The 14079-nt window shown below is 55.3% G+C and overlaps 2 protein-coding genes across 3 annotated transcripts in view; both read right to left on the bottom strand.

The window, feature by feature from the left end:
• Nucleotides 1-472: 472 nt before the first annotated feature.
• On the bottom strand, nt 473-12078 carry HAS3 (hyaluronan synthase 3). 2 transcript variants are annotated; one of them, XM_055306191.1, is made up of 4 exons: nt 12010-12078; nt 7992-8627; nt 4613-4714; nt 473-3810 (listed from the first exon to the last, which is right to left on the bottom strand). In XM_055306191.1, exons 2-4 carry the CDS (start codon nt 8625-8627, stop codon nt 2887-2889), a joined length of 1662 nt encoding a protein of 553 aa, XP_055162166.1. In that variant the 5' UTR covers nt 12010-12078; the 3' UTR covers nt 473-2886. The 2 variants fall into 2 exon arrangements, with proteins under 2 accessions (XP_055162166.1, XP_055162167.1); XM_055306192.1 differs by lacking the exon at nt 12010-12078 and adding an exon at nt 11483-11548.
• The window catches only part of TANGO6 (transport and golgi organization 6 homolog), a 210878-nt gene continuing 208834 nt past the window's right edge, over nt 12036-14079 (bottom strand). The window contains exon 19 of the mRNA XM_055306190.1: nt 12036-12112. The gene's annotated coding sequence lies outside the window, so the exon portion shown is untranslated. The remainder of the gene's footprint in view (nt 12113-14079) is intronic.

Below are 14079 nucleotides of genomic sequence, written 5' to 3'. Positions count from 1 at the left end.
CTGCCAGGTAAAATGCTGTCACTCGAGGAAGCAAGTGTTGACTTTTAGCTGAGCTAGGACTCCTTCATTTGCCAGTGATTTCACCAGAGACCTTGCCCATCCTCAACAATAAAAGTTAAGCCACCAGAGGTGTGCGCATCAACAAGGTGGGCCTGCTGTATTCCCTAGGTCCAGGGGCAGCTGTGACTACTTACCCTGTTGGACTTCCACTGCCAACTATTTTTTTAAAGATTTTAATTCATGAGACACACAGGGGCATAGGTAGAGGGAGAGGCAGGCTCCCTGCAGAGAGCCTGATACGGAGTTCAATCCCAGGACCCCAGGATCACCTGAGCCAAAGGCAGATGCTCAATCACTGAGCCACCCAGGCATCTCACTGCCAGCTATCTTGACAAAATTGTTTCTAGCCCAAGGACCTTTCTTGAAACTAGAATAAACCCAGTTTAAGTACAAGGAGGAAGCATTTCAGAGATAACCAGCATTATGTGAGAATCTTTATTTTGACAAATAAGTGCAGTATAAAATATTCGGCCTGAAAAGTAAAAAAAAAAAAAAAAAAAAGTAAAAATAAATATGTTTACAAATTATTGTAGAAAGAATACAAAAGGGTTAAAATTCTCAATGAGGAAAAACCAAAACGTGTCCAGTTGTATAAAGGCTCTTCCCGTATAAGAAATGGGGATAAAGCTGAAGACCCAGTTTGGTTTCGCTGCTGAAAAATGTACAAAATAACTTAGAAAAACCAGTCGAGGTCAAACGTTGTGAGCCTACTACTTGTACCTGCCTACATTTGATGTCAGCAAAGTTGATAACCACAGTGCAAGGCAGAGTGGGCAGTAGGACAACCAGGAGTTCTCCATCCAGGTATCTATTCTATGTTAACGTTCAAGTAAAAGCTGAAGAAAAGCCCTTAGTGAAGTCTGAGCTCTGCATTTGGCTGACCGGATTTCCTCCATTGTGGTGCTCAAAATACTTTATTTGGCCAGCAAAAACACGGAAGAGCCTGAACAGCTGCCTTTAACAAATGCCTGCTGCCTCTTCCCAACCTTCATGGGTTGGGCCCAGCACCAACCAGCGGTCTTATCAGAAGCTCGAGGTCTGTGTGATGCAGCAGTGTTGGCTGCGCCTGGAAAACCCTCGTGTTCATGGGAGATGGGAGAAAGCACCAGGGTTTGCCAGTCTGGCTCAGAGCACACTTTGTTCCTTGGCAGGAAGCACCTGGGCACACTAGAGGCTTGCCCCCTCAACCACAGTCTCCCTTAGTGCTGGTTCTGAGGGGTTAGCAGGCCCTGCTGAGAATGGGCATTTGGAGAGAGAACAGGCACACGTGCAAGTAAGCAACCCCCAAATCAAAGGCTTAGTCAAGATCCCAGGGTTCAAACCCAAGAGCTGAGAATAGTCTCGATTGTAAATCTCTAGAAAATGCCTTTTCCTCACCCCCCTCCCCCCAAAGCAGAAGAAAAATCAAAGCTTCAAGGGGCATGAGTGAGAAAGGAAGAAACTTAGGATTTAGGAACCAGTTCCATCTCTGAGTTTGTTTTCTGCAAAGTAGCAAGCAGCAGGTGCGATAATGACTATCCATAACTTGGCTGTAAGAATTCCCTGGAGAAGCCGCTGAGAATGGGTGGTCTCAAAGCTGACCAGATTGGATGTGAGGCTTCACGTAGGGAACCCTGAAAAACTTTTCATTGGCGATGATTGTCAAGAACTGTAGCCTGCAAGTCCCGCACCCTTAGCCAGCAGCTAAGGAATCTGTCCGAGCAGTTCTAAGATTGTGGTTAATTTGGTCAGAGGCTCCTAATCATTTTCCCCTCACCTGATGAGGGCAGGGTTGCCTACTGCAGAGGGGCCTAGGAGAGCCCAGGCTCTGCCTCGGTTGCACCTTGCAAAACTTACCTAATGAGAAAGAGTGGAAGAGGTGACTGCATCACCTCCAAGAAGATGAGGAGACGGTCTTAGATTCAGAGCAGTGTGAGAGAGGAATTCAGGAGTATACATGGTGAAGTACCTGAGCCCTCACTTCCTTTCTGAGCGTGTTGGGGTTTAATCTTCCTGGTAGATGACCGAAACATTTCCTCTCCCCAGCAGAGATCACAGACAGGTGCATCTAGATGTTGGACAGTTTCCAGGTGAGATACATTCGGCCCAAGGCTTCCAGATAGCCCATGGCCTTTAGCACCACCACCCATCTTTGCTCCTGCTGGCAAACTAATTTTTAACATATATATACATACACTTAAAAGCAGTTCAGTGCTAACTCCCTGCTAGTTTGGCTCATCCTTGGGATGTTGAGATGTGGAATGGAGCAGGTCACATAGAAAAGCACCATTCCTGGACCCTGTTTTCTGATGCCCAAAGATCAGGCTTCTGGGCCTTTGTATCTCAGGCACAATCTTATTGCATTGATAGCTAGATTTGGGGGTGGGGGTGGGGACACATTACTAGCTGGTCCAGATCTCTCAGAAGTTCTCCCACCATCTCTGATTGTGTTCAGATGGTCTAAGAGAACCCCTCCCCACAGGCTGTCACTTACCTATCAGAAGTTACCACTGATTGGAACTTACTAGTTTAGCACACTTCTGGGTTCCCTTTGGATCCTGGGGGAGGAAGTGGAATCTTTCCCAGAGGCCACCATGCATGCAGAGGCAAGCAGATGGGCGGCATGAAAACAAGTCTCTGCCCCGAGCTGGAATTGGTGTTGCCTCTGATAGCAGAACTGCCCTAGACCATATAAGTACAGTCACCGTTCTTTGTACTTCAGACTTGTCCTTTGGACCTTAAGAAACAAAAACAGGACTCCCTCCTCCCTCCCACCCCATCTTTTCTCTTCCATTCCCCTTCCCTCCCTTGCCCATTGCACTTTTCCCACTCTGCTTGGGGGCCATGTCACACCTCAGCAAAAGCTAAGCTATACTGCTCTGGCTTCTTCCCACATCGCCGGGCAATTATGGCCAGATACAACATGAGGAGGGCCACCCAGTAGCAGCCGTACAGGATGGCCCCAGACACCAGGAAGGCTAACTCCGTCTCACTGAACAGATCCTGGCAATAAGCTGTATAGGCCAGCCCCCCTAGAAGGACTGCCACCCAGATGGACACAGGGATGAGGCCAATGAAGTTCACCACAATGGTTTTTCGGCCAGAAGTGCCCCAGCCAGACTTATTGATGGTAGCGATGGCAAATATCTTGGCTGGCAGGAGACTGGACATATAGAGAAGGGAATAGAGGGACATGAAGATCATTTCTGCGTTGCCCCGAAGGAAGCAGGCATAGGTAGCCTTGATGATGCCCACCAGCTGCACTGTCAGCAGGAAGAGCAGAATATTCCAGATGCGGCCTCGGTAGAAAAGCTGTATGACCGTGGCAATGAGGAAGAAGGGGAAGAAACCTGTGACCACCGATTCGTAGGTCATCCAGAGGTGGTGCTTGTGGAACCACAGAGAGTTGTAGAGCCACTCCCGGAAGTAAGACTTGCTCCAGCGGGTCTGCTGGTTGAGCCACCGGAGATACTTGGTGGGAGTCTCTGTGAGGCACTTGGAGCGTGCTGTATACTTAGTCCGGTAGCCGAGGCTCAGGACTCGGTTGGTGAGGTGGCGGTCATCTCCAAAGCTGCACTTGCTGCCTAGGAACTTCTGATGGTACCAGTCCTCCAGGAATTGCTGGAGGAGGCTGTTGCGGTACATGCCCAGAGGCCCACTAATACACTGCACACAGCCAAAGTAGGACTGGCAGGCCCGCTCCACGTTGAAGGCCATCCAGTACCGCACACTGCTCAGGAAGGAGATCCACGAGTCATACTTGTTGAGGATCTGCAAGGGAATCGGAGATGCTGGGCCTCCTCACCTGAGGACTGGAGTCCCAGGAGTCGTGCGAGGGCGTGAGGCCTCCTTACCCTGAGTTCTGTAGCCCATTGCTCAAATAAATTCCTGTCAGTCCTAACCCGGCCAGAGCTGGAAAACCAGTCCCTCTCCCCAGCACCTCACTGTCATCTGCACTGACTGTCCTAGGGAAGGTCTAGCAGCGAAAGCCACCTTCAAGCTCCACAAACAACCTGTGGTGGTGGCAGAGAGAGCTTGAGAAGATGCACAGCATCACCCCAGCCATCTATCCTGACCCTTCTGCAGTTGGAACGCTTCTCAGGAAGACCTGATGTGTTAGCAGCAGTACCCACTGGAAGAAGATCTGGCCCCTTAATCTTGCCGTACTGCCTCATTCTTACCATCCCGTGCAGCTTCCTTAAGAGCAAGTGTTTTTCAAGCATCCAGCTTTGGAGGTGCTTGCTGCACCACCACCCCAAAAAGAAGCACCCTCTGTGATCAGTAGTCTCAGAATACTGAGCCCCTCCCAGCAACATGGGCCATCTACTGTATACCTGTTTAGTGATTTTCTCTTTCCTCAGGATGAAAAAGCCCAGAAAAGGGATTGGGTAGCAAGTGAGTCCTTTGATACTAGTGAAAACTATCAAAGAAGAACCCCTCATGCCAGCACGCGCACACACACAAAATACTAGTCAAGACGCTCATTTCCCAGGTATATCCATTGGATTAGGAGGCAGAAAGAGTCTAGGCCCCACCCCCGACCCACCCCCAGGAATCCCTGGTTATTTCTTACTTGGACATCTCCTCCAACTCCCCCTACTTGGGGGTCCTCCTCCAGGACTCGAAGCATCTCGATGGTGCAGGCTGGATCCAGCACAGTGTCAGAGTCACAAACCTGTAGAGGGAGTGCATGGTCAGCCTATTTAGACCTTGGGCCTTTGTACATCACACGCTGCTCACTGCTTCTGGGACACGACCACCTTTCATAGGATTCACTTCCAGACACTAGCAAAGAGGTCTGTGCTAAATAGAAAAGGTGAGGTAAATAACAAGAAGTAAGGAAAACAGTTTAGAGACCAGGCTTAACAGCCATTGGGCTGAGAGCGAAACCTTGGAGATTCGGTGTCAGGCCTGGAAAGGGAGAAATGCTTAGCACCCAGCAAGTTCTTAGCCCCTGTAGAGCCAGGCTCCACAAAAATGGCCTCAGCACATTTCCCTGGGGGAAAAGGCAGTACCCGCTGAAATCAGAGGTCAGGTACAGTGACTAGACCCCGTGGCAGACGCTCCACAGGAGGCCAAGAACTGATCTGCCCGGGACTACTGCCTGAAGCGCTCTGCTAGATTAACATGGGCTTCCCAGTTTCCGCCTCTGGTCTCTGGGACAACCTGCAGCGCACCTGGAGGATGGGTCTACCCCGTCACAAGCTACTGCCCCTCCCCCAGGTGGCTCCCCCCTTCTGTGCTCCTTTAGTCGAGTCTCTAAGTAGGTCTAAGAGCTGCTCTCATCTGGATTCTACTCGGCAGCAGGAGCTGGAGTCTGGGACCTTAGACCAAGATTTACTTGGATTTACTCTGGATGAGCACGGAGGCTGGCAATAGCCGCCTCCAGCCAGAGCCTCAATCAAATCCTGCTCACTTGCCCACCTTCCCTAGGGAGCTTCATGGTCTGATTCTAACAGGTGGCTCCATTATTGGTTGAACCTTAACTATGAATACTTACCCTGGTGGCTGACTGGTCTGTTTTCTAGGAAATAACGGAGGTGATACAGAAAACCCAGACAATCACTGGCAGAACAACAGAGCAAAGAACAGTACCCGCAGATGAGCCTAAACCTTGCTCTGCAAAAGCCTAAAACCTTTTTACTAGAGTTGCTAATGCTTGCAGGTAGGGGGCTGCCCCCCACACCTCAACCCTGCCAGGTTTTCTCTCGCCATGCTGAGAGACCTGGTGGCTATAAACAAGCAGCAAAAGGTTGAGGGGGATCCAGGCGGAGCCATCACACCTGTTCCCTCCTACCTGCCCACCAACACACCTTGGGAGAAGGGCTCTGGAGAGCCTCTTCAGCTTATGGGCCAGGCTGTCCAGTGCTGCCAGTCTCAGGGCTACTTCCTGACCCTGACCCTAACCCATTCTTCATGCCGCTTAGCTTCCTTCATTCCAGGAAGGTCTTTCGAACACAGCAGGGGTAGGGAAGTTAGAGCTCTGTGGCTGCCCGGGTTTCCCCACTGGCTGAAGCAGGGCCGTCTCCCTCGGAGGGACACACCCACGGCAGGGCAGTTGGAGACAGGCGGAAATCCACCAAACGTGACTGAAGCCCAGGCTGCCGCAGGCAGTGAGCCAGCCCGGAGCCGTAACGAGGAAGGCTGGCTCAGGTGTGTGAGCCTATTGCTGATCCACCAGAAGGAAGACACAGGAAATGAACGGTAAAGGAAGATGTGTGGCAAGTTGTGGGGAATTCTGTGCTTTAAAGGAGAAGACCAAGTCCCTGTGGCTTGAGCATGTGCGAGGGGCTCAAGGGCTTTTCCCGTGCCTTCCAAGTGTCCAGGAAAGCTTTAGAGGTTTCTTGACCTTAGATGAGCTGTGGCATCAAATACCTCAACATCCCTCCCTACAAGGCTGAGGAGGTCCTTGGGCCTAGGAAGGCAAAAAAAAGGTCAACGTACCCTTTTGTTTGAGGATGCAACTCTCAAAAAAGCCAACTACAACGTCGTGGCAAGCCACTTGGAGGTGGGCACAGAACATTTCAACATTGGCATCCCCCACGTGCTCTCAGCCAGACTGAGCTGGTACACAGGTGGGCTACGACAATAGCCGCTCTTCATGCAAGCGGTAGGCAGAACCCTCTGGCATGTGCAGAGAGAAATGGACGGTGTGAATGCACAACCAGAGATCTGGGGTTCTGGGGATCCCTGGGTGGCCCAGCGGGTTTAGCACCTGCCTTTGGCCCAGGGTGTGATCCTAGAGACCCGGGATCGAGTCCCGTGTCGGGCTCCCTGCATGGGGCCTGCTTCTCTCTCTGCCTAAGTCTCTGCCTCTCTGCGCCTCTCTTTCTCTCTCTCTCTCTCTCTCTCTGTCTCATGAATAAATAAATTTTTAAAAAATCTAAAAAAAAAATCTGGGGTTCTGTGTGCAGTTTCTCCTTGGTACTGAAGTAAGTGAGCTTTTAATCAGTTATTTCTAGGTTTTGTTCTTTGAAAATTGGGAACTATGTTAACTGTGTCAACCTCATAAAATTTCCAGCCTGGTGTCAATGACCTTTTTGACTGAAAGCTGGGCAAGACCTGTTCAGGGTCCTGGTCCTGCCAAGACTGCTGCAGAACTAAGCTGGGGGATGAGTCACTGAGGTGTTTCTCTACCTCAAAGACACAAATTTGACACTGGGTGGAGTAGAGCCTTCTGGCCCATAACTAAAACAATGGTTGGGTGCTTTGGAGCAGGATTTCTTCTGCTCTTCACCACACCTCCTCATGGAGAAGCTTATCCCCATGTTACCAATGGTGAGGCAGTACAGCACAGTGGGTCCGGGCAGGCCGCGGACAGACCGCCTAGGCTCACATCCCATCTCTGCACCTTACTGCTGTGTGACAGGAGGCCAGTTACTTTACCTCTCAGTGCTTCAGGTCACCTAGGAGGAAATAATAACAGGACTTATCCTCTAGGAATATTATGAGGATTAAAAGAACTAATATGGGCAGTGCCTGGGGTGGCTCAGTCAGTTAAGTGTCTGCCTTTGGCTCAGGCCACGATCCCAGGGTCCTGGGATCGAGCCCCACATCAGGCTCCCTGCTCTGGGCAGCTCCCTCTCCCTGTGCCTGCCACTTCCCCTGCTTGTGCTCTCGCACTCTGTTAAATAAATATATAAACTAATATGTATAAAACACCTACATTGGTGTGTGGTACGAATTAAATGCCACACACCTGTTAGCTCCCAGGAGTATTGGGATATCATACCAGGGACCTGCCCAAAGTCACAGAGCTAAGTCACAGAAGAGCCAGGATCCATCCCAGGTCTTTCTGACCCGGGACTGCTGTTCAGAGCAGCAGTTGCCTTGCTGCCTTCTGAAGTTCAGAGAAAGATATACACAAGACTGGACCCCAAATTCCTGCATGGTATGTACAGCTGGCGGGACACATCCACCCGTCTACGTGTCCCTGGTAAAGGCACCCTTACCTGGATGTAGTCCACTGAATCGCCAAGAGCCTTGAAAGCCGTGTACATGACTTCTCGCTTCCCTCCCCACTTCTGCATGATGCACGAAAAGGTGCTGGTTCGCACCACATCCCGCACGCGGTCCATGCCCTCCTGCAGGCTGGCCTCCGTCTCACCCTCCCCCGCCTCATGGAAGTTGCTGCGCCACACAAAGAAGCCAGCTTGCTCAGTGCCACCTAGCACCTCGTGGAAGATGTCCAGCATGTAGGCGTCCTCCTGGCGATTGCCATCCACCACCATGACCACCTTGAGGTCGGGGAAGGCGATGCGCTGGGCTGAGCGCAGGCACTTGCGCAAATAGTCAGGGTCCTCCTGGTACGCAGCGATGCAGAGGGCAACCGAGCGCCGCAATGGGGCCGGTAGTTTCAGTGGCCGGCCTGCCCGCCGCATCCGCCGGTGCTCCAGGAAGGCAAACAGGCTCTGGATGAGCAGGTGCAGGCCCAGGATGGCACCGTACAGGCCAAAGGACAGGTAGTGCTTTTCTGTGTGAATGAACTGGTAGCCTGTCACATAAGCTGCCAGGATGCCACCCAGCACTGCCAGGGCAAACAGGCTGGTGCCCACCACACGCAGGGCTGTCGTCAGCTGCACCGGCATCTGGTGGGGGGAGGAGGGAGGTGTGGAGTCAGGCAGGAGGCAGCATTTTCAGGTGGGGGGTCGGGGGGGCATGACCCACTGACAGAAACCGCTGCCACTGACCAAGTGTGACAAGGACTGTTTGGAGATTCAGAAGCCAGACTGTTGGGGTTCAAATCCCAGCTCTGCCACCTACTGTCTATGTTCTGCCCCTTAGTTAATTCACGTGGGAAACGTGAACTGCAGCCCTAACCTTGTAGCATCTTTGAGGATTAAGTGGGTTACACAGGTCAAGCATTTTGAGGAGCTTTTATTATCGTCAGACAAACCAAAGCCAGAAAGAGCTATGTGATCCCCACCTGGTGGATGGCGGTCCCAGATCTGCCTAAACCCAAAGCTCTTCTAGACAAGCTTCAGTAGGGGTGAGCCTGAGGCCCGAGGCAGCTCTGAGCACATGGAGGGGCAGGGGAGGGGAGAGAGGAGGAGGACCTGGGAGGCAGCCAGTGGCCAAGAGCATCCCCCTGCCCTGTACCCGCTAGGGCGCTGCACAGAAGGGGGGGCGTTAAGCACAGCCACCAATGAGGCCCACGAAGAAAGTGGGGGAAGAAAGGATGAGAAACGGCAGGAAACATAAGGAGATGGTGTGGGGGGTGTAACTTCTCTGTCTTGAAACAGCAAAAGCAGTAAGAGAAAGTTTCCCTGTGTTCTCGGCTTTCTCACCTTTTTCTCATTTCCTTGAGAGGCAGGAAAGAAAGGGAAAGCAACTGGGAAAAGCAGACAAGGAAAAAAAAAGAGGAAATGAGAGCCGGGGTGTGGACAGCTCTCCTGGAAAGCCAGCAGGCTGGGTGCTGGAGGAACTGCAGCCACCACTGCAGCAGCCCGGGAGGGGGGTGCCCGAGAAGCCCCATCCACTCGGTCCTAGTGCCCGCAGGGCACCTCGGTGCTTCGCCACCGGCCCTGCCCCTCCTGGGAATGCTGCGGGTTTCATCCGCACTAAGTCAGGGCTCCCAGCACCGGCCCTGCTGGGAACATCTGTGTTTTAATGAAAAGAGCTCAGCACCAGAAGACTGTGCTCGAGCACAGCTCTCCCACCTCGGCTGCCTGACCTTGCCCGAGTTGTTGGGGAGACTCGGTGTCCTCCTGGGGATGGGGGGGTGATTCTAATGGTTTCTTGCTCCTAATTTCCCTGAAATTAGAAGCATTTCCTGCCTGGAGGACCCCCAAGTAGGAAGGCTGATTTGGGAGGACGGGAGGGGCTGATGAGGACAGCTCCCCGCTCCCCTCTGCCCCAGGCCTTCTCCCCCACCTCCTCTCTTTGCCGCCTGCCCCATCTGGAGAATCCCATTTCCAACCCCACCCACCCACCCACCCTCTACAGACAACGGGGTCCCGCTTCCCAGCTTGCTCCCACCCCAGGTCTTCCTGGAAGCGGCCCCTGAGCCCCACTCCAACACAAGTGCACCTTCTTGCCAGGGGAGCAGTGCCCGTCCCCCCCCCCCCACCTGCCACAGAGCGGGTGAGGCCCACGCAGTCACCGCCCAAGTCGGAGGGTCAGGCACCAGCCGGTCCCCGGGTCCGGAAGGTGCTGCTGGCAGCCTCGCCTCTTCGGGAAGCTGAGCCTCCAGGCTCCAGGCGCTCTGCCCCCTTCCTGGGAGCCTGCCTCCTCCGCAGGGCTCCCCGCCGTCCCTGGTAGACCCCGCATGCGCCTGCGGCCCAGGGGCCCCGGGCCCTCACGCCCTCCGGGGGCGCCCCCGCCCCGCCCCCTCTAGGCCTGTGCCGCGGGGGCTCCGCCGGCTCCGCTGCCCACCTGCGCCCCGGGGAGGCCCGGGCGGCGCCCCGCCTCGGTGCAGCGCCGGAGGCGGTGCCCGCCAGGTTCTCGCAGCCCGGAAGGCACTCGCCAGGCTTCTCGCCCGCGCCCGCGCCGCGCCCGCGCCTCGCCTCCGGCAAAGGCGGCGCCGGCCACACCCACGTGCCGGTTTCCCACGACTCCGCGGAAGGACCGGAACACGGCGGGGACCCGCGCTACCTTGGCACGGTGAGCGCGCAGACAAAGGCGCAGCCCGTGTCGCCGGCCCCTCCTCCCCGCCGCAGGACCCCCCGCCGCGCCCCCGCGTGGGACGCCCGGCCCCGGCGCCCCCGCCCCGCCGGGCACGGACCCCGGGAGCCGCCGGGAGCCGGCGCGGCCCCGCAGAGGCGCCCTGCCCCGCGAGCCGACGCCCCCTCTCCCCGCCGGCCCGGTCCCCGCAGGCCGGGGCGCCCCGGCTTCAAGGGCACCGGGCTGGGGCGCCCCCTAAGGCGCCTCCCCGGGGGACGGCGGAGGACCCTCAGCCGGGGACGCACGCCGCCAGCCCTCGCCCGAAACTTTGCGGGGCCGCCAGCGAGCAGCCTCTGCGGCTGACAGGTGTGCCCCGCTTGGAGCCCCGCACGCGGCGGGACGCAAACTTGCGCGCGGGGCGGGGGCTCCGGCCGCCCCCCCCCCCAGCCGGCCGGGCTGCGAGGCCGCGCCGCACACCCGCAGGGCCCGGCGCCCGCACCTGGGGGCCGGCAGGTGCGCGCCCCGGGCGGGGGGAGGCGTCGGCCCAGCCTGGCGCCCCGCACCGCCGGCCGCCCCCTAATCCGCTCACAAAACACGCCGCGAGGGAGGAAGGGAGGAGAGGCTGCGGGAAGAAAGGGAGGAGGGGTCAGCGGGGAGGGGGCTGCAGGCACGGCGGCCCGGAGCCCGGGACCCCGCAGCCCCCGCAGCCCCCCGCAGCCCCCAGCCCGCCCCGGCGCCGCGGCCGCGACGCGCGGCCCCCGGGAGCCCCGCAGCCCCGCAGCCCCGCAGCCCCCGCGCGGCGCGCCCCTGGCCGTGGCCGGCTGGCCGGGCCCGCGCTCACCGTGCCGCCGCCGCCGCGCTCCGGAGCTCAGCAGGCCCGCGGCCGCTCCATGCCCCTCCTCCCGCGCCGCCGCCGCCGCCGCCGCCGCCGCCGCCGCGCCCCGCGCCCCGCGCCCCGCCGCGCCCCGACTGGCGAGCGCCGGCCCCGCCGAGCCGCCTTAAGTAGCGGGCGCGCCCCCGCCGGGGAGGCGCCCTGCTCCGGCCCCAGCGCCCGGAAAGTTGGGAAGAGCGGGAGGGCCCCCGCCCCCGCCCCGAGGGCCGCCCGGAGCACCCCGGCTGGCGGGTCGGAGGGAGCCGCACGCGGCGGGCGCTCGGCGGACGGGGCGGCCGCGTGCACGCGGCTCCGGGTGCGGGCCCTGCGCCGGCAGGTGGGGCTCGGCCGCCGCCGGGGGGGCGTCGCTGTGCTCCCGCAGAGCCCGAAGCGGCCCTAACTTTCGGGGTGACCCCGGGGCTTCCGGAGCGGTTGACTCGCCGTTCCGCCCCCCCACCCCCCGCCGCGCCCGGCTTTCAGACCCGAAATCTACTCACTCTGCAAAACGGCCGCGGCGGTGGAAAGCTCCCCCAGACTGCGGCACGCGGAGGGCTGTTCGCTGTAGAGGGTGCTCCCTAAAACCGAGACAGCAGAACCTTCCTGCCGGCAAAAAAAAAAAAAAAAAAAAAAAAAAAAAAAAAAAAAAAAAAAGCGCAGAAGAGTATAATTGTCAAATACAAAAAGACTGTTCAAAGAAGGTGTTAACAATTGTGACAGGCTGAGCTTTGGATTCCGCAGTGGGGCGCTGATGACTTTAAGGGTTTGCAAAAGCTCCAAATGGTTTTGCAGGAACCTTGGAAGTTCCGGTGTCTTAAAGCCAAAACCCATTCCTCCTCCCCCTTTTTTTACACCTTTTTTTCCGACATCCATAACCTCCTTCCGAATTCCCAACTGACCTTATAGCCAGTGGTTTCCAGGTCCCTAAAAGCTGGTGCTGGACTTGGATGGGGTCCAAGGGAAAGGTGGGGAGTTGTTAGCAGAGGAAGTTAGAACCAGTTGAATTGGAACCCGATTTCTAAATCTGGGAAAACCTTGAAGAGATATAATTAAAGACTAGTAAAAAATGAATTTACATGTCCTCCGAACACACCTGAGGTAATTTCCATCACTTCTTCCCAAGCTGCAACAAATTTATAGGAACTCGAGTTGCCTCCCAGAAATCTTATGGGCTCTGGGACTTGCCCGGCCAGCCTCAGTCACTCTAGGCCAGAGTTCACTGCTGGGTCCCCCAGGCAAACAAAGACCCCGGGGAAAGACACTATTCCACCCATTCCCACCTTGCATTAGAGAAATCAAATCATTTCACACGTTGCCTTGAGAAAAATCATCACTGATATGCTGCACGGTTTAAGTATTCTTTTTTTTGTGTGTGTTTTTAATGCATTTTTAAAAGATTTTATTATTTATTCAGGAGAGACACAGAGAGAGGAGAGGCTCCACTCAGGGAGCCTGATGTGGGACTCAATCCCAGGACCCCAGGATCACACCCTGAGCCAAAGGCAGACGCTCAACCACTGAGCCACCCAACCCCTGAGCCGCCCAGGCGTCCTTTTGTGTGTGTGTGTGTTTTTAAAAACCAGCATTGGCTCTACAATGAGAATATGTTTTGAACTTGAGGCCCTAAGAAGAGCTAATAATGCACAGGTGGAGAGAGAAGTCTTTGGTTGAGAGGAATGCTTCGGAGTCAGTTCTGACACCAGCTGTGTGGCACTAACCTCATAGTCAGTCTTCCTCCCAGAAATGGGACTGAGTATTTGACAGGGTTGTTACAAGAATTGAAGAGACTGGCTGAGAGCAGGTGCTCAGTGAAAGTTAGCTCCAGTCATCCTCAACCAGAGAAGGGCATCTGTTTGCCAGTGTTCTGGATTCTACAAGCTCATTCCTCCAGGATGCGATGCTCGGTGACCGGAAATTCAAGATCAGTGTCAATGAAGAATGCCTTGTCTCGAAAGCATTATGGACTCCCTAGAGCCCTGGGCCATCTCCTCCACATCCAGGGGCATCTTTACAGAGCCTGGAGTTGCCCGACACTGGAGGAGCTATCCGATCCTACCTCCTACCTGAATTTGCAATCTGCAACATTTTAGATCAGGGAAAACAAGCAGGGGCCAAATGGGGACAAAAATGAGTGTATCAACCTGGTGGGAGTGAACGTCCCATTTAAAGATGTCCCTGTAAGAATGGCACAGGTGCTGTGTTGTCAAGATAAATCAGAAATCCAGATTTTTTAAAAAAGATTTATTTATTATTTATTTATTTATTTATTTATTTATTTATTTTATTTGAGAGAGTGCAAGTGCTCAGGGGCATGGGGAGGGGCAGAGGGAAGGGGAGAAAGCAGACTCCCCACTGAGCAGGGAGCTGGACAATGAGGAGTTTGGTCCCAGGACCCGGGATCATGACCTGGAGGCGAAGTCAAGTCATACACTTAACCAACTGAGCCGTCCAGGTGCCCCAGAAATCCAGATTTTTATATGAAATCTCCTAATTTTTGAGTATTGGCAACTAATTCAAATATTGAAAAAACGAAATAAAGAACAGTCTACAGGCTAGGCAAAATGTGTCTG

This window comes from Nyctereutes procyonoides, unplaced genomic scaffold, assembly GCF_905146905.1.
Source record: "Nyctereutes procyonoides isolate TBG_1078 unplaced genomic scaffold, NYPRO_anot_genome, whole genome shotgun sequence".
Taxonomy (NCBI): domain Eukaryota; kingdom Metazoa; phylum Chordata; class Mammalia; order Carnivora; family Canidae; genus Nyctereutes; species Nyctereutes procyonoides.
The sequence above is the reverse complement of the archived record's forward strand: the minus strand, read 5'-3'. Positions and strand labels throughout refer to the sequence as shown.